Consider the following 19676-nt stretch of genomic DNA (forward strand, 5'->3'; position numbering starts at 1 on the left):
CCACTTTAAAAACACATGAAGATATCATGCAGTTGAGCTGCTCATGCAAAAAAGACGATGTAAAACATAAATCAATAGCCTAAAAGGCACTAAAATTAATGTATATTATTATGCTTTAAGTTAAAATATTTATGGTATGCATATATCATCACTCATGATTCCCTAATTTAGTTTATGTTATTTTTATTAACCAATAAGCTATCAATTCCTGATGATTTCTAATAGGAGGATCTACTGAGTATATAGAGAAATATACTATAGTATATATCTAGTGTAGTATATTGATTTCCACTGGAGTATATAATGTGCCCTGGAGCAAGAGAACTAGGAAGCAAAGACATGACTCCAGAAGCTATTATGATAAAAACTAGAAATGAGAGCCTCAACTACTAGGATGACAAGAAAGTAAGAGATGTATATGAGAAATTGCAGAGTAGAAGTAACAAAGTCCTAAACAGTTCAGAGAAGAAGTTAACAAGACTCCAAGGTTTGAGTGTTGGTGGAAGGTAACATCTTGAAAAGACTCGGAGCCCAGGAAAAGAAGCTGATTTCATAGTGGGAAAGGGGCTTGGGGTTTCCAATTTATTAAGTTTAAGACTGACAAAGACATCCAGAGGGAGATTCCTGGATGTCATGATTGTTAGAAATGTAAAAGAAGGGTCATTAGTTAGAAACACAGGTTTGGAACTGGCAACATAGACAACAGGTGAAGTCCTAAGGTGGAAAGAAACCTGAAGGAAAGCCAAAAGAGAGAAGTGGCCTAAAGAAAGATCTGTCTTTGAGGGCAAAGGGGCTGAGAAGAGTCACAAAGGAGATAGAAGAGTTAAAACACAAAGTATGAGAACTACAATTAGACCAGGTCTCAGAAGCCAAAGAGGAGAGTGCTGGGGATGTGGCACATGGTCAAGGACATATGCTTCAGGGAAGTGCCATTTAACTGATCAAGCTCAGGCTCCAGTCAAGGACACACTCTCAGAAGAGAAATGTTAAAATTACCAGATGTTAAAACTTCCTCTGGTGTGGTGAGGAGGAATAGGCAACAGAAAGCTCCAGCAGTTTGATGGTGAAGAGACAGGAGACGGCAATAGGCCTCAAAGATACAAGGGTGGAGCAATTCAGATGTTTTTAGCATAATGAAGGCTTGAGCTGACCATACTCATGTGAGAAGGAAAGCTGGCAGTAAAGAACACAGAGATGACAATAAAAGCAAAAGAGCATAAGGACCCAAGGAGACAGAGGGATGAGGAGTAAGAGAGCAAGAATGGGCAAACTTGGCAAAAAGGAAAAGGACCTTCCTTCTTAAAGACAGAGTGAGGAAAGAGAGAGGGTAAAAAGATAAAAACAACTGAGAGTTCACCTCCACTAGCCTCCATCCTCTTACTAAAGTCTTCCACATAGCCGCCAGATCGGTGGTTGGTGACCATCTGTTAAGTGCAATTATGAAGGGATACAGTGGGGATCAGAATTAACACATGACATGTAAGAGGCTAACGTATAGCCTGGCCAGCGTGGTTCAGTGGTTGAGCATTGATCCAGGAACCAGGAGGTCAGGATTCAATTCCTGCTCTGGGCACATGCCCAGATTGTGGGCTTAGTCTCTAGTGGGGGGCATGCAGGAGGCAGCCAATCAATGATGCTCCTCTCATTTATGTTTCTCTCTATCTCTCTAACCTCTCCTTTTCTAAAAATCAATAAAAACATTTTATTTAAAAAAGAGGCAAACTTACCAAATAGGACAACAGGACAATAAGTACCTTCAGTGAAATAAGCACTCTGGGCTGCATAAAGAAAATACAAAAATATTTTGTGTCAAATTTTTACAACCTGGGTAAACATTACATAGACAATCATAGTACCTGGCAAAACCAAGTTAAGACTCTAAATCTCTCTTCATGATGTCCAGTCACGGCTGGCTAGAGCAGGCACCTGAAGGCTGGTGAGGGGGTACTGGCATACAGAATAGCTCAGTCTCTCTGAGAATTCACTTTTCTGAATAATTTGTCCTCGTTCTCACAGCATTGGCTTGAACTCTTCTGCACACATGTAGCCTATAGCTGTTGGTATTTCTCAATGAAGCCTCATTGTGCTACTCGGGTATTTGCTTCTCAAAAAGCAAAGCTGCATGCTGGTAGGGAGGACGATGCCCAGCTCCCCATCAGAGAGGCTCACTGTAGGCCTGCCTACCCGTTCACAGCCACTTACAGGAGCACCTGATCTTACCACAATGCACTTAGACTGGCTTTTCTTTGTAGAAACCTTAAATAGCTGAGGCTTTGAGAAGTTAATGGGGAGGAATCAGCCTTAACTGGGTTATTTCAATCTTATGCTAAAGCATTCCAGCTGCCCTGGGTAATTATGTCAGTTGAAAGAGACAGTCCCTGTTTCTAGTGAGCGGGAGTACTTGTCCACACCAATCTTACCAACAGGCAGAAAGTAAATACATCGTAGGATTTGAAGGGGGCACAGCCCAGTGACTCCCTGTCCTAAGATACCGCCACTGTGAGGCTGCCCAAGTCCCAGGCAGCCTCATTGCATTCCTGCCAATGAGGCCATTGTAGTTTTACAGGTCACCATCAGGCTAAGGTAACCCTAAGAAAGGAGGTAACCATTATCATTTAATAAATCATTATATCAAGCCCTGGCTAATGTTGCTCAGTGGTTAGAGTGTCAGCCAAAAGGGCACAGGTTTGATTCCCAGTCGAGGGCACATACCTGGGTTGCAGGTTTGATCCCTGGCTCCAGTCAGGGCACGTGCGGAGGCAACCGATCAGTGAGTTCTTTGGAGTTGTAGCTGCTCCTGTGTAGGAACTGCTGAGAATAACAAGTTCTGGCTCTGCTTTAGTTGTCTGATGATGTCCTGGTCTGGAACCTCACCACCCACCAGTGTTCTGCACTGTGGATGTGACAACCAGACTGGATCAAGTAAAGTGCGTGCTGCACTGGGGCTGCCCAGCTCTTTGTAGCCTTTTATAAATAAGCTCAATATGCTAAATTCTTAGGTTAAGACAGTGATGAAGCACAGACGTTATTGACTTTCCATTATATTCTCTGGAATTCAAGGAACTGCATTACTTTGCATGCTAGGTCATACCACCTATGAGCAACATGCATTACTATAACTCAGGTTCACGGGCCCTGTAAACACTGGGACCGGAGGAGAAAGGAGCATCATTCCAATAGCTGTTGATGCTTTTTCATTATGATCCAACCTTTTCTGCAAAGATAGGTTCCAGATGAGTCCCCGAGCTGAGAAATCATGCCAAATACTTCAACATTCTGAGCACACTTCAAAGTAAATGCTGCCGTTCTATAACAAATTTTGACTTAGTATCTTGGGAAATTCTTTTCCGTGAATATATACCTGACTTTATAATTGACATCAATAGGGAAATGGGATTTGCCATGCAGAGATTCACTTTATAGCCAAATTTGCTAGCATGCATCTATTTCATAAACTGAGAGATGAATGTATTTATGTTCATATCTATCATCTCCATATCTGCCTACCTCTCTGGGGTTTCCTTCACACAGAATCTGACAGGAGAAAATTGAGTCATAGGAGGACGTGGTTAATTCAACAAATAAGATAGAACTCGGAGAGAGCTCAACATTTATAACAATCTTGCAGAACACTTGCTAACAGAGTGTGTCACTTAATTGCCTCCCTTCTCCCAATCCTTTCCACCTAGAAAACAAAACGACTTAAAGAAGAAACCATTGTTCTCATTGTTACTCTTATCCCATTGTACAAATTTGAAGACAAAGGTTCAGTGATATTCTTTGATTTCCCTAAAAATCAAAAAGTTAATAAGTGTGGCAATAATCTTAAGGCAAAGATTCTTGCATGCCTTTTAACTCTAAATCCCGACCTTTTTCTCCACTAAACCATAGTCTTACTTGCTCATTCTGACAATATAAGGACCACTTTTCTTTTCTTTTTCAGACTTCTATCTTCCTTTCTCCTATTGAATGTTTCTCCCGTCTATACCCAACTGAACAAAAATAGTTTCATGAATTAAAAATCTTCAAAATTTTCTTTGTCTCTAACTTATCTGATTTGAAACAAGACGCTAACCAAGCTTTATTTCATTCTTTAACTCAAGTTGCAAAACTCAGGGCAGAACAAGGTGTGGGGGAGGGGGACGGGGAGGAGTAAGAAGGGAACCTTCCGGACATCCAGGTGGGATCTTTAAGCAGGACTCAGCAAGGCCTCCTCCAGAGAGGCAGGAAGCAGTCATTTATTTGCGTTTCAGATTATTCACTTTCCTAACTAATCAATAATTGTTATAATTAAAATTGATAGCTGCAAATAACATGACAGAGGGCTGCTGCCAGAATACTGATTGTGTCTTTGGCTTGGGAAGATAGGCAGCAGCGTGGAACACTTATTTTCCAATTTGCTTTTAGCTGTGTGCAAATTGCTTTCGCTGTATCCAGCTGATTTAGACCTTGCCTGGAGGTGCACTAGATTAATTGGGAGCCACACATTCATTGCTTACAGAATGGACTCTGTAATTGGCGAAATTTGTTAGTGCCAGTTATAAAATAACTATATAGTTCTGCTTTTAGATGTCCTTCCATTACTCTCTCTGTGAGAGGGGAGGGGAAACAATTAGAACCCACGTGACGAAGGAGATGGGCGTTTTTACCAAAGGACCCAAAGCAACGTCTCCGGGGTCAGTATTTTATACAAGCAAACATTAGTGGGAATATGGTATTGATTTTCTCAAAGGCTGAAAAAGCACTAGGGCATATGTAAGAATGGTTCCCTCTTTACTGTGACTGAACCTTGGATAATTATGAAATCCATTTTCTTAGAACTAGGAGCAGATTTGTCAACATGATGCTTTGTTCTCTCTCTGAACTTCGTTGAGTAAAACAGAACAAGCTCTCTCTCTCTCTGACATGTTGCCAAATGAAATAAGAAAAATCATGAGGCTGAAGCTGGGTGCCCTCCAGGTTGTCCTGTTTCTTCTATCCTCCTCTTTGGGTCCAAGGTTACAACAGGGCCACCCACCCTGCCCAGCACAGATAGCAGACAAAGCTCAATGAGCTCAACAGTCATTTTCAGCAGGAAGGCTTTTTTTCCCCCCCTAGTAGGGAACATGCAGGAGGAAAACTGATCAATGATTCTCTCTCATCACTGACGTTTCTATCACTCCCTTCTTCTCTGAAATCAATAAAACTATATTTTATAAACACACACACACACACACACACACATAAAACATGGTTTGTCGTGGCCACCGTAGCATGTGAATACATAAAGGCTAATTTTATTTTTTGCAAAGCAGTTCATTGTGGCTCCACCATTACTGGACCATACTGATGGACAGTGTAACTTTCGGTAGTTTAAAATGATGTAGTGAACATTTTGTACAGTGTCTTTGTGCAATTTAGCCTGGCTGTAGGCTAAATTCCTAAAAAGGAGTATTACTTTGTACGTTTATACTTTAGGCAAACAGTGCCAAATTTGCCTCTAACGTATTTCTTACTAACAGCATAGTACTTTGGCCCAGACCCTCATCAACATTTAATAACCTTTGTCACACTAAGGGGTAAAAACTAATCCCTTGTCCTTTTAATTCACTCTATGACCTCCTTTCTATATTTATATAAGTCCTTGTTCACCTTTTCTATTAACTAGTTCTTTTGGGTAGCTTTTCTATGATATTGCTGATTCAATGCTTTAAAAAAATAATTTGAGTATAAAAATTGTCCCTTTGCCTGAGGTATATTTTTCAAATATTTCCCCTAGTTTCTTGCAGTTTGGTTTTATGATGTTACTCTCCAAATGCAGCTTGAAAATTTACAATGTAATCAAATTATTTATCTTTTCCCTTATGACTTCTGATTTGATGGCACATACAAGATGCATCACTCCCACTCCAAGAATATAAATAAATTACATTGTTTTCTTATAGTACTATGATACTGTCACTGAATGTTTAATTCTTTTAGAAATTATTTTATTTTTTAAGGGTCTATGTTGGATTCCAGGTTATTTTTTTTTTCCATGTGGCTAACCAATGTGTCCAGGTATATTTACAGCAATAAAATATCACAATTGCTGGTCAAGCAATGTTTCATTACAAATAAAAATAAATTTACTTTTACATTTCCATGTATTAATTTTTACTTTTCAGAAGTATTAATAGTAAACTAAAGTAATTTCATAAGTTTTATACAGTTTTTAAGAAACATATTCTGCAATCCTATATAATAAAAGAATAATATGCAAATTGACCACCACTCCAACACCCAAGATGGCTGCCCCCATATGGTCAAAAATGGTTGTGGACACAAGATGGCCACCACAAGATGGCAAGCAAGGAAGGGCAGTTGGGAGAGACCAGGCCTGCAAGGGAGGGCAGTTGGGGCAATCAAGCCAGCAGGGGAGGGCAGTTAGGGGTGACCAGGCTGGCAGAGGAGGGAAGTTGGGGGTCACCAGGCCTGCAGGGAAGGGCAGTTGTGGGGGACCCATGCCTGTAGGGGAGAGCAGTTGGGGGAGCAGGCCTGCAGGGGAGCAGTTAGGCATCAATCAGGCTGGTATGGGAGTGGTTAGGGTGTGATCAGGCTGACAGGTAGAAGCAGTTACGGGCAATCAGAAAGGCAGGCAGGTGAGCAGTTGGGAGCCAGCAGTCCTGGATTGTGAGAGAGATGTCCGACTGTCTGTTTAGGCCCGATCCTATTGGGATCCCTTGAGGGGTCCCAGATTGAAGAGGATGCAGGCTGGGCTGAGGGACACACACATATCCCTACACAAATTTCATGCACCAGGCCTCTGGTTTAAAAATAAACAAGCATCTGTGAGTTCTGTGTTATAGGAACATGAGAAAGAAATAATCATCAAATTCTTTTTAACAAGAGAGGCTCCTCACAAAGTGAAGCCAATTATATTCCACAAGAACATTTTTAAGTGATTTTTTTTCAGTAGAGTTTAAATGAACTTTATAGGGTTATATACGATTGAAATTGCTATACTCTTTTGCTTTATAAACAAACACTAGAAATACTTTTATCTAAGTAGCAAATATGCTAGTCTTCTGTCTCAGCTAATGCAAATCATAAAAATGGGGGTAAAGTACATAGTATTGTATCTCTCAAAATCCATGCAAATGGCCAAAAGGAAATATGCAAGGAATGATTGAAATAGGATCTTTTTGGGAGGCAAGCTTATCACAAAGACTGAAGGATTGTGAAAGCAGTGGTGCCTTTCAATCTTAAAGATACTACTTTATCTCCTCCCACCTTGCAAATTTCTCCCATTAAACTTCCTTCCAGAGCTGGCTGTGTCTGTTCTCTAAGCTGATTCCTGTCCACTCTGTGCTCAGTGCTCTTTCACACTGTGGTGTCGAGCTCATCCCATCCGTTCTTTCCCTTTGCCACCCTGACAAGGTCAAATAGCTAATAAGCTAACACATGAAATTAATATCATTCCCTCCAGTAATCCATCTCTCATGTCCTCAGCACCTTTTAAACTACATCTCTCTACAAAGATTCTGTGGGCACCAGCTTTTATAAAATTTTTCTACCTCCTGCCTTTTCTAATTTCTTCCATACATGTTTCAGGCTCATCTAAATGGACAGCTTCTTGATCCCCTTCAGTGTAAAAAATAAAGTCCTAACAATAGCTTATAAAACCCTAATGTCACCTCTCTACCCCAAAGCACACATCCATCTCTTGGACTTCATGCAGGGTGCATTTGACACATTGAGAGTATTCAGTTCTAGCACAGAAGACAAGAAAACAAACAAGATTGATGCAAATCATTAGATGTGTTAAGCATAGATCATTAAATTATTTACCTGGGAGATATGGTAGACAGATAAAGCAAGTAGAGCATGCATGTGTGGACCCAGACAGAAAGGAACGGCAGAAACAAGTAAATACTAAATATTCATGGCTCACTAAGTATACATGAGACACATGAAGCACTGAATATTCATTATCTACTAAATATACATGAGGACATGAAGCTCTCAATATCCATGAGATCTTACTTCAGCCCCTCACTCATTAGTGATGCTCAGCCAAGCCCCAACTGCCGTGTGTCCTGGACATGCAAACAAAGCCCAGAGCTGCTCACCCTGCTACCGCTCCAGCTCCTGGCTAGGCTGCCCAATGAGTGAGCATGAGCTGACACCAGGCACCTCCCATCTTCCTCATCCTCATCTCTGGCCCTCTCAACCTCACCATCAGCGGGGAAGGCTGATGCAGCACAGAGAGAAATAGACAAATGAACATGCGTAACAGAGTTCAAGTGGTGTGGCCTTCCACTTGCTTGGACCCCAACTAAGTGTGCTGTTAATCCACTCCGTTTCTTGCCACTGGCTTCTAACTCTATGCTTCAGTTTCAAATGCTTCCATCAACTGTGCCATTTGTGCATCTTAAATCTGAGATGAGCTTTCTGTCCTGACTTTGGGACAGTTCCCCTGGCTGTGAAATTGGAGGCCTCCACTGGCAGGCTGTGCCCACACGCATCTTATTCACCATTCCACTCTCCACTGTGCTCCAGCCATTCTGTTCCCCTTTCTCACCTTTACAGACTCCAAGCATATGAATACCTCAGGACCTTTGCATTGTTCTTCCTTCTGCTCAAAACATTATTCCTCCAGTCAGCTACATGACTTGCTCCTTCATTCCATTTGGTTTCATTTGGGTGTCTCTTCTCTGACCCTCCTATATAAAATTATGTAATTTCCCATCCTTTAATACCTACTGGGTGTTCTACACTTCAATTCATTTCTGACACTACTTGGAGTTAGCATGGACCCCACAAGTTAAGGGTTCAGCCCCACATAACTGCCCCAAATTCAGATGCCAGCTCCATTTGGGGTCCTCAGGCTAGCTGTATTTCCAGTCAACTACAAATCTGGAGGTTCACACAATCCCCCTCAGGTCTGATAATTTGCTAGAATGACCTATGGAACTTAGGAATATATCATACTTATCATTATATTTTTATCCTAAGGATACAATTCAGAAACAGCCAAAGGGAAGAGATGCCTGGGACATGATAGGAGAGTGAGGGTGTTCGGGAGCAGGCATGCCCTCTCCAGATATGTCCCCTTCTGAGCACATGGATGTATTCACCAACCCAGAAGCTTCCTGGCCCTCGTTGAAGAGATTTTATCAAAACTTCATTCATAGCCATGATTTGCTAAGTCATTGGCCATTGGCGACTGAACTCAACCTCCAGTCCTTCTTCCCTCTAAGCTAGGGGTGTCGAACTCAATCAGAGAAGGGGCCAAAATCTAAAATCCAGCCTAAATCGCGGGCTGAATGGTTTACTGAACAGTCATAAACTGACAATGTCATAAACTGACAGCGGAGTGCAGTGATGACAGCGCGGTGCGGGCCACATTGCAAGGCCTGGTGGGCTGGATTTGGCCCACGGGCCTTGTGTTTGACATATGTGCTCTAAGCTAAGGAGTCCAATCCTTTAATCACATGATTGGCTCTCTGGAGACCGCCCACCTTGTGAAGCAATCTATTGAAGGGCTATTTCCTCCAGAGTCACTTCATTAGCATAAACTCAGGTTTGGACAACAGGGGCTCATTATGAAGAACAGAAGATATTCCTATCATTTAGGCAGTTCTGAAGTTTTAGGGGCTCTGTGACAGGAGCTCAGACAAAGACCAAATAGATACATTCATATTTACAGATTTATTTTACCACAAAAATAGAAATTTCCCCTACTCTCTAGCTACTCCATATCCTCTTTGCTGTACTCTAACTTGTCTCTGTAACTTAGTATTTTATCATTTGTTTGTATTATCTGTTTATGGTCATCTCCTCCCAATAGAATATGAACTCCATGTGGGCAGGGTTGGGTCTCTACTGTTCTATCTCCAGCATCCAGAACAGCATTTAGCCTGACATAGACACTCAATATTTATCAACGGAGTGAGTGAATGTCAAGTCAGGACACAGTTGTCATGCCATAAACCTCCTGTCTCTGGGAATCTGCCTCTGGAGGTGACAGTCCTGAGTCCTAGCTGTCTGATTCTACCCTTTCTCCCAAGTTTGGCAGCCACATTTGGTTATTCTAGAGACAGCAATCCACTGCCCCAGCATAGGAATTGGAACGGGAATTATAATCAGTTAAATGATGGTGAAAAGTAGGACAGAGCGACCTCCATAGCAATCCTCAGCAGAGGATCCCTGGTCAGGGCACATTCCTGGGTTGTAAATCTTCCAGCAACTTCTGTTCTCAGTCCCCTGGGTCTGTTGATGCCCAGCTCCAGGAAAGGGTAAACAGGGGAATTACCTCACAAAAACTATACACACAAACTACTAGGTGTTCCAGTTAATAATGCAGATTTTGTGATCAAAGAAAACATGGTAATTTCAAGAGAAACATCAAAAGTGCTTTATTCAAAGTAATGTCCATCACTAGCTACACATTTCCCCCATCTTTCAGGTAATTTGTGGATACCGTTCCAATAGAACTTTTCTTATTTTGAGGCAAACCATTCAGAGACCCAATTTTCCACTTCTTCGTTTTGAAATGCTGCTCAGAAAGTATGTGTGCCATTGATTGGAACAAGTGGTAATCTGAAGGAGTAAGGTCTGGTGAATACAGAAGGTGGGTTAACATTTCCCAGGCAAGATCTTTTAATGTGTCTTCAACTGGTTTTGAAGTGTATGGTGGTGTGTCATCATGAAGCAAAATTACTTTGCAGTGTCTTTTGGCACATTCTGGTCATTTCATGATCAAAGTATGGTTCAAATTGATTTGTTGTCGGTAGCGATCAGTATTAATGGTTTCATCTGGTTTTAGAAGCTCATAATACACCACACCTTCTTGATCCCACCAAACGCAGAGCATTGTCTTCCTTCCAAAGTGATTTGGCCTTGCAGTCGATGTTGATGGTTGGCCTGGATCAACCCATGATTTTGTGCATTCGGGATTCTCAAAACAAATCCACTTTTCATTGCCAGTCACCATTCGATGCAAAAAACACTTTCTTTTGTGCCATTGAAGCAACATTTTACTGATGATTTTTCCATTTTCCATTTGTCTTTCATTCAGTTGATGTAGCACCCATTTTCCTTTCTTTAAAATCTTTCCGATTGCTTGTAAAGGATCAGAAATTGTTTGCTGAGCAGCATTTAATCTTTCTGCAAGTTGTTTTTGAGTTTGACAAGCATCTTCATCCAATAATGCTTGTAATTGTTGGTCTTCAAACTTTTTCAGTTGACCTGGATGCTCTTTGTCTTTCTCATTGAAATCATCACTTTTAAAGTGTTTAAATCAGAATTCACAAGTATCTTGAGATGGAGCATATTCACAATAAGATTCCCAAAGTATATGATAACTTTCAGCAGCACTTTTCTTTAAAATAAAGTAATGAGTTAAAACTTCCCACAATGTTCATTTTTGGCACAAAATTTGGCATTTTTAAGTGTAAAAATATCTATGATATTAATACCTTCAGCAAATTTGACATATGAAGTTTTGAAGCTTGCTGTCAATACAACAAAATAGCATACATATCAAATCACACATATATCAACATATGTGTAACTCCATCTATTGAAAAAAAAATTATTAACCGGTAAACCTAGTATATTTATTCCTGTGCCCTTCTTACTGTAAAAAATATTTTAGCAAAGGAAAGCTGGCTAGGGTTGTTCATTACCTAGGAGTTTACAGCCTCTTCCTGAGACGAGATAGCATAGGGATTAGAAGCCTACCCCTGTCACTTACAGAGCAGCAGGAACTTTGAAAACTGCTTCACCTCTGTGCCTCAGTTTTCTCTGCTCTAGAATGGGAAGAGTAATTGGATTATTAGAATTTAACGATCGGTTATATGTGAAATGTTTACAATCAGTGTCTAGTGCATAATCAATACTATATAAATGCTAGCTGCTATTATTAATGTGTGATTACTACTACCCAGGCAGAAAGGAAATTTTATTGGATGGTATTGTGGCAAAATAATGACCAAAGATTCCACTCCTTATCTCTGTGAATACAGCAAAGGCCAATTAAGATTGCAGATGGAATTAAGATTGTTAATCAGCTAACCCTGAAATGAAGAGATTACCCGGGATTATCTGTGTTGGCCCAATTTAAACATGGATCCTCATAAGAGGGGGACAGGGATCAAGAGGGGCTGTGATAAGGAAGCAAAAAAAAAAAAAAAGAAGAAGAAGAAAACACCCCCATAAATCAGTAGAAAGATGAATCAATCAATATTCGCGTTCCCCAATTTTCCTGAGTAAATGAATAAATTGTTTTAAAATGCTGAAGGTAAACAAAATAACCTAAATTTTCCAATCATGAGAAAGTAGTGCCATGTTAAGTCTCCTGGCTTGAAAACGAGGAGATTCTGATGTTTGGAAGAGAAATAAGGGTTGTGATTCCATTCGTCAAGAACTATTTCTTTTTTGGATGCCAACCAGGCTTTATTTTGAAGTCAACCTTGATCTCTTTTCAGTAGCCTGGAGAGCGGAGCTGAGAAGGCTGTGAGGCCTTCCCAGGCTTAGCTGGAGACATACTCAGGTGTGCACAGGTACACAGCAAAGGGGTCCTAAGGGAAGTACTCTCACAGGGTGACTGATCATACATTCCTAACTGGGCGGGTCATGACGGGTAGTCACCCACCAGGCATATAACTTCTTTAGCAAAAGGCTTACCTTTGCCTTAAGCCAGCCCTGTCCATTGTTTCAGTGCATCTAGGGCAACACACCTTTGAAATGCTTCAGAAGTAACCAACCACACAATGACGAGAGCACACACAATGACGTTAGCTAGCCTATAATCCAACCCTCGCCTTGCTTCCTCCTACCTCCTTGTAATCTGCCTTACTTCTCTCAATTTTAAATGCATAAAAGAAGCTGCAAAACTGTTATCCTCCAGACATATGTGGTCAGATCTGCTCAAGTTAACTCTTACAAAAATTCTCCACAGGTTTGGACGTTCCTTACATCCACAAAGGCACCAGGTTCTGTTCCACCTGCAGAGCAGGATGATGGGACCAGAAGCCTGGATCCTGAACCTGAGCACACACATGGGTGGTGCCAGTGCCTGTGCTCAAGTCTGCTCTGACTCTCCAGTCGGTCATGCTTCCTTTCACTGTATGTTCAAATGTCTAAAGGAAGAAATACCTTCACTGAAATATATGAAGCTTCTAGACTCTCCCAAGGTTATTCCTGAATGGCTCTCCCAGCGGGAAGGAAATCTGAGTTCCATCCCAGCAGCTCACTTACAAACGGCCTTTTCCAAGGTTTTCCAACTGGAAAGCCTTCTTTCCAGGGAAAAATAAAGTGCATTTTAGAGAGCCTGGGTGAATATTTTTAACAACATATGTAAAACCTATCTTACTAATTGATGCTTTATGAGCTGAATTTGGCCCTCTCACATGATTTTTAGGTTGAATTCATTTTCAACCTACAAAAAGTATTAATTAGTATGTTAAAATATAGACCATCAATTCTCCTTAAAAAGCCAGATCTGGTCCAGCTTTATCCATTTTGGAAAATGAGCATCTCCATTATGATTTCATGGGATTACCAGCAGCCATTGGTGAGCTTTATATTTTCTAGAGCAGGGGTGGGGAATGTCTGGCCCTCGGGCCATATACTCATGAAATCATTTAATCTGGCCCTGCCAAGGCATTAGGGGTTAATTAAATGTTTGACCAAATATAGCAGGCTAATTTTTAAATTGATAATTTTTTATGGCCCTTGAATGATGTTATAAATATCCACATGGCTGTTGGCAGAAATAAGGGTTTCCCATCCTTGCTCTAATGCAACAAAGAACAAGGGAAATTAGCCTTTTATCTGTGGGCCGCGGCCAGGCAGCAGATCTGAGTTTCAGGACCAGTTGGTGCTCACCGTTTGGAGTGGGGGGTGGGTTAGCAGTTGCTACTGGCATGTGGTGGATAGAACCTCCCACATACACAGGATCACACCCACCTCCACCCCAAAAAAGAATTTTCTGGTCTAAAATGTCAACAGCGCAGAGGTTGGCATTACTATAATTCATCTTTTTCTGCTTTAGCGAGTGATTTTTATTAAGAAATTAAAAAATATATATATCCATGACCAAAGCACCTCTCACAGCGGCTACACGGTGTTTTCTCCCCTAAAGTTTATCGAAAGTAAACAGCGTGCGTGACTCGGGCTCCTGCAGGAAGCAGGGAGGGATGGCAGTGGTTAGTGACAAAACAATAATAAATGGCTTTGCCTGTCTTGTCTCTTTTTCAGAGGGAGGGAATGAAATGGCCAGCAATTATCATTTAAACTGCTGTTTTGTCCTGTAATCAATCAGAGCTATTCATGCTGGCTACTCTCAGACTCTGGGGCTGAAACCACACTAAATTAGGCCAGGGCCCGAGTGAATGTGGAAGGCCAGCCTGTCCGCTGTTGCCTTAGTGACCTGGGCGGGACATTAACGGTAAGTTTCCATGAAGAAGCCATCAGAGATCCTACTTTAGGAGCAAATGGTTCTATATGGCGCCTATTACCTTGTTTTTAATACTCTGTGCTCGCTGGGACCACAGCTGTAAACAACTCCTCAGCCTCCTGTCCCCGTGAAGTTGATTTGCACATATCGGCACTGCAGGCTCTGTGCACGTGTTCAGGATAAGGTGATATGAGCAGGCCTGCAATGAACAATGTTTAGTAAAATCAATAAATCCTATTATTAGTCGCTAAGGGGACTGGTTTTATGTCTATAAAAGTAAAACAATTAGAACGGTATTAATGGCAGATTCATCATAGTAACATATATAATAGAGCCAAGCACGCTTGTCCCTTGGGAACCTTTAATTTCCTATTCAGGTACTACGTACTCAGCTAGAGAAATGGCACACGTAATAGAAACAAGCTCTGGCCTTTGGCAATTCATGTTGTCATCAGCGAAAACAGCACTGGAACAGTGAGGGGAAGAAACAGAACTTCTTTCAGCGATTAATGTAAACCAGTTATGAATAATGTTCCAGTAAAAGCCAAGGAGAAGAGAGTATTCAAACTGCACTGTTCTTTTGGTCACGTCTCTCTCTGCGTTTACCAGCGCTCTTGTTTATGACAGCAACAGGGTTAAGCGTGGTCTGATGCCCCTCTTTATACCCTATCTCGTTAGGCACCCACTAGAAATGATTATAAGTCTGGGATATAATGAGCATTCAAGCAGTCATTTTGCAGCTAAAAGGCAAGATCCGTTTCCATATGTTTGTTCAAAGCAGAAAAGTGATTGGGAGACCACTGGACTTCCTGGACACCAGGGAACTTGGTAATTCAGTGGGGGGAGATGTCATTGACCTTAGTTCTGCTCCTATGTTTCAACCATTGAATAGTTTGGTTGGTTCCAGAACTGGAGCAGCATTTAGGCAACCAACAGACATACTTTAACCATATGCTGAACAGAGGAAACATACTTGTTTAACTGGGATAAGGCCAATTACATCAAGTCTTCAAGGACACAGCTGGATATGATGCAAGAACTGAAAAAATTTGATAACTTAAAAAAATGATTAAAGTATGTGAAAAACTCTCATGTGTAGCAACAAACACCATAAACAATAGCTTTGTAAATGACAAGTGGATGAAATGCAAAAGAAAAACAAACTGAAGACTGGGAGAAGGATCTGCCTAGTGAAATGTACTAAGAACGTAGACTAGACCCAAAAGGCGCACAGCAAACGCAACCGTTCACGGTGGCTTCCCACCAGCGGCAGAAGTATTTCTTTTTTATTGTCAACATCTATTTACTTGTGAAGCACGGGCTCTAAGTAGGGAAACTATGCAAATTATACCAAGACAAATTTTGTCAACTTAAAGAACTTTTTAGAAAACCAAGTGGTAAAACTGTCGTTAGCAATTACAGGGAAATCACAAAGACTTACAGCTGAAAGGAAAACTTAAACCAACCAGTCCAGGCACAGGGAGCGCGTGCCACTCTCACGCCTTTGCTCTCGCATTCCGTCTCCCTGCAGTGCTTCGCCCTAGCTGTGCGCATGGACCTCTTCCTCACCCCGTTCAGGGACGCCTCCCGCATCACTACTTGCAGTTACAAGCTCCCACTCCCATGCTCTATTTTTCTCCACAGCGTTTACCAACCATCTATTGTAATATATTCAAGTCCTCACTTAACATCAATAATAGGTTCTCTGATTTTAAGCCAGTGACATATTAGGACAATTTTACCATTGTGTAATTGAGATAAGAGTTAAGTTCCTATGGCATCTAATCAATGTTATAACAAAAAAGAAATTGAATGAAAAATTTTATTTTACCTGATGTGCTCTGCACATTACTCATATATGGTATTAGGTTTGCCCCACCTACTAGAAAATGAAAACTCTAAGAAGGCAGGAATTTCCATCTGCTTTGCTTACTGCTATACCCCAGCACCTTGCAAGGCCTGAGATGAAGTAGGTCTCAACAACTTTTTATTCAACGGAAGGAAGGGAGGGGGGAAGGGAGAGGAAGGAAAAAGGGAAGGAGCAGTTAATTCTGTATATTTGGCATAAAATATGCTAGTAAAACAATTTAATGATAAGCCAAATAAATGATCTATTGACTTTTTACACACTTTATACTGACCAGATGTCACAGATTTATACTTCCATAATATCATTCTATACCAAAGAAACATGTTTGTACCTATTTGCAGTAACATTATACTCCATATTCAGTGTAAATATCCAGCAAATAAGCATATATCCACTGAATTAAATATACTATTTGGCTATTATACCTGTGTATCATATAAGAAGTTTCTATCTATATATCATATTGTATGCATCGCACATTCATAACATTCCGAAACCTTTCTTTGCAAATTAGAATCACCATCAGCCAACTGGCAATAACATGACACAGACAAGAAGCCATTATAAAAAAAAAAAACTTTTTAATTCTGATTGCCAAATTATTTAAGGCAGGTATAAAAAAGGAAAGCATTCAATATACATTTTACATAAAATAAACTAGATTACAGCATAAAACAAGTAACCAGGCAATGGCGTTAAAGTCTCGCTCTTCTAAAACTGGATAATTGTAAACATTAAAAAAAAAAGGGGGGGACTGCAGGACTATTCAAGTAATAGAACAATCACAGATGTCTCTGGTATGCAGGCTATTGGGTTATTTGCCATTCAAGATTATCAAAAAATGACACCTCATTATTCACAGATGCTCATTATGTCCCCATTTTAATCTTTACATTATGTACAACACAGTTTTTGTGGTACTGGCAACCCCATGCCTTCCAAAAGTATTTTTTTCCACAATACACAAGTACAAACAGTGACTACAGGAACATTTTACACTGATGCATCTTTAACAGGAGCCACCAAATAGACGTCTAAATTGTACCAAGTGTCATCATCACAGTTAGCCTTTCTGAGGGGCTTACGGGAAATATCTGAAGGATATGCAAGGTTCAGGCACACTGATACATAACATTAGTTATTTACAATTCAAAGGGAAAGGAAAAGGAAGTAAGCAGCCTTTGTGGCTAACACCCTTCAACAAGACAGATACATTTTTTTATTTCCTTTACTGAGTGGTTTGCAACTTGGCAGCAGACCCTGTGTGTGCGAGCCTGGTTACTGATACAAAAAGTAAAGAATATATATATATGTATATATACATATATGTATACGTATATATATATAAAACAGAAGTTTAATTACAGCAACATTTGTTACTCTGTGATAAAATCTGTAATTTACAAAAATGAAATGACTGGTTTTTGCCTGCCATTAAGGCATTTCAAATTAACACCATGGAACTGATGTCTGTATAAAGCGCTTCCCCATGTGATCCAGTCACATGACAACGTACATTTCCAATCTTGTTATTCTCTGCAAAAGAAAAGACAACCTTAGCACACGGTTCTATACACACTTGAAAATATGAAAAGCATGAGATTGATAGGCTTATTTTAGTTCTATTTAATTCATGGAATTCAATTCCATAGAAAGTGAATGAGCACGGGGTAATGACATACATTGTAAAAATGTATTCTTTCCCTTTTTAAAAGCACTTGAGGGATAATTAAAAATAAAGAACAAACATTACCTTTAACATTATGAAAATAAATTTCTCCATTTGCAACTTTATTTTTAAACATAGAAACACAAAGGGAGTTATAGTGAATTACTTTATCAGAGCTCTGAGGATGACCCTAGAAACTACCCAAACAATGGATCCATTAAGTCCGGATCTACATTACAGCTATAGAATGAGGACTGTGGAATAGAAGTTGCATGTGAAGCATAGTGGCATAAAAGCACATTCAGTTCAACAACAGATAACCCTCGGGACCTAAGTTTTTGGTCTAAAATGCCTGTTCTTGCTTCTCCCACCCATTGAAATGCCTCTACCTAAAAAACGGATTCAAAAATGTAAAGAATAGTTAGTTACCTTCTTTGTGCAGGAAACATTCCTGATGCAGATGCCTGGGCAGCCACCTGCTGAGAGGCAACGAGGGCGGCAGAGGTCAAGCCTATAGTGGGGGAAAACACAGGGTTCTGAGACATTCAGAAAGACACAAGTAGACACAGGCCAGTGGTAAAGGGCTGGGGGCCCAGCAGCAGTGGTATGTCTTTTCCTGAACACACACACGAAATGTTTCATGCAGCAAGGACAGATTGCAATCCACTTGGCCTAACCAATATGTGTCCCTCTGATGAATACTCTGAGGTTTTCTTAATCGCTACCCAAAGAGAATATAGAGTTCCATCTATCTGGCTCTGCATGGTGCTAAATGGTTTGCACGCATTCCTGAATAGGAAGCTCAGGAGAGATAATGGCCACCAGGTTACAACAGGAAGCAAAAGTCACAGTGAATTACAAAAATGACATGCTATTTGCTTAGAATACAATACTTTCATAATAACTTATCGCATTAACAGTTTCCTCAGTGCTTGAACACAATGCATCCCAAAGGTACATGGAATGGGTGAACCAAACTCAGAAATAGCCTTAACTTTTACCATGCAAGAGAAAGGCAACAGAGAACGTAATAGCTCCAAATGTCATGCAGACACCAACAGAAAATCCTTTTTAATTCTATCGAAAACAATTTCGGATAAAATAGAGGAAACAAACCAAGGAAGATCACTCTCTCCTTCTATGTCCTTTATGTTCTCTTTTAACACTCGAGTTGACACTAAGTAACATGAGTTGAATAATTTAAAATGACCCTTTCACAAGTGTAGCGCTCTTCCCACTTTTGGAAGCACTTGCAAACATATCATCTTGTATTCCCACAGCAGAGTAAGAGGCAACTTGACAAGCATTAGCTATGGACTGAATTGTGTCCCTACAATATTCCTGATGAGAAGTCATATCCCCTTCTATATTTGGAGATAGGACCCTACAAGGAAGTAATTAAAATTAAATGAGTTCATAAGGGTGGGGCCCCAATCCAACAGGATTTGTGTCCTTATAAAAAGAGACATCAGAGAGCAACATTCTCTCTCCTCTTTCCCTATCCCCCCCTCACCCCCCCCCTCAACCCCCAGCACAGCAAACAGGTAAGATGAGCACACAGCATGATGACAGTCGCCTACAAGCCAGGAAGAGCTTCCACCAGAAACTGACCATGCTGGCACCCTGATCTCAGACTTCCAGCCTCCACAACTATGAGGAGATAAATCCCTGTTGTTTAAAGCCATAGAGACTGTGGTATTTTGTGGCAGCCA

The 19676-nt window shown here is 40.7% G+C and overlaps 1 protein-coding gene across 5 annotated transcripts in view; it reads right to left on the bottom strand.

Annotated features, from left to right (window-relative positions):
* Positions 1–16854: 16854 nt before the first annotated feature.
* The window catches only part of ZNF608 (zinc finger protein 608), a gene marked incomplete at its 3' end in the record, with an annotated part of 109676 nt that continues 106854 nt past the window's right edge, over positions 16855–19676 (bottom strand). For 3 of the 5 annotated variants that reach the window (XM_084881393.1, XM_084881391.1, XM_084881390.1), the window contains 2 exons: positions 18394–18475; positions 16855–17831 (listed from right to left, as the gene is read on the bottom strand). In XM_084881393.1, the coding sequence (XP_084737519.1) occupies positions 17825–17831; positions 18394–18475 (89 nt within the window). Of the gene's footprint in view, positions 17832–18389; positions 18476–19676 lie in introns of those variants that run through there. The other 2 variants (XM_084881394.1, XM_084881392.1) reach the window with 1 other exon arrangement.

This window comes from Pipistrellus hanaki, assembly GCF_964339955.1.
Source record: "Pipistrellus hanaki genome assembly, chromosome: 4".
NCBI lineage: Eukaryota > Metazoa > Chordata > Mammalia > Chiroptera > Vespertilionidae > Pipistrellus > Pipistrellus hanaki.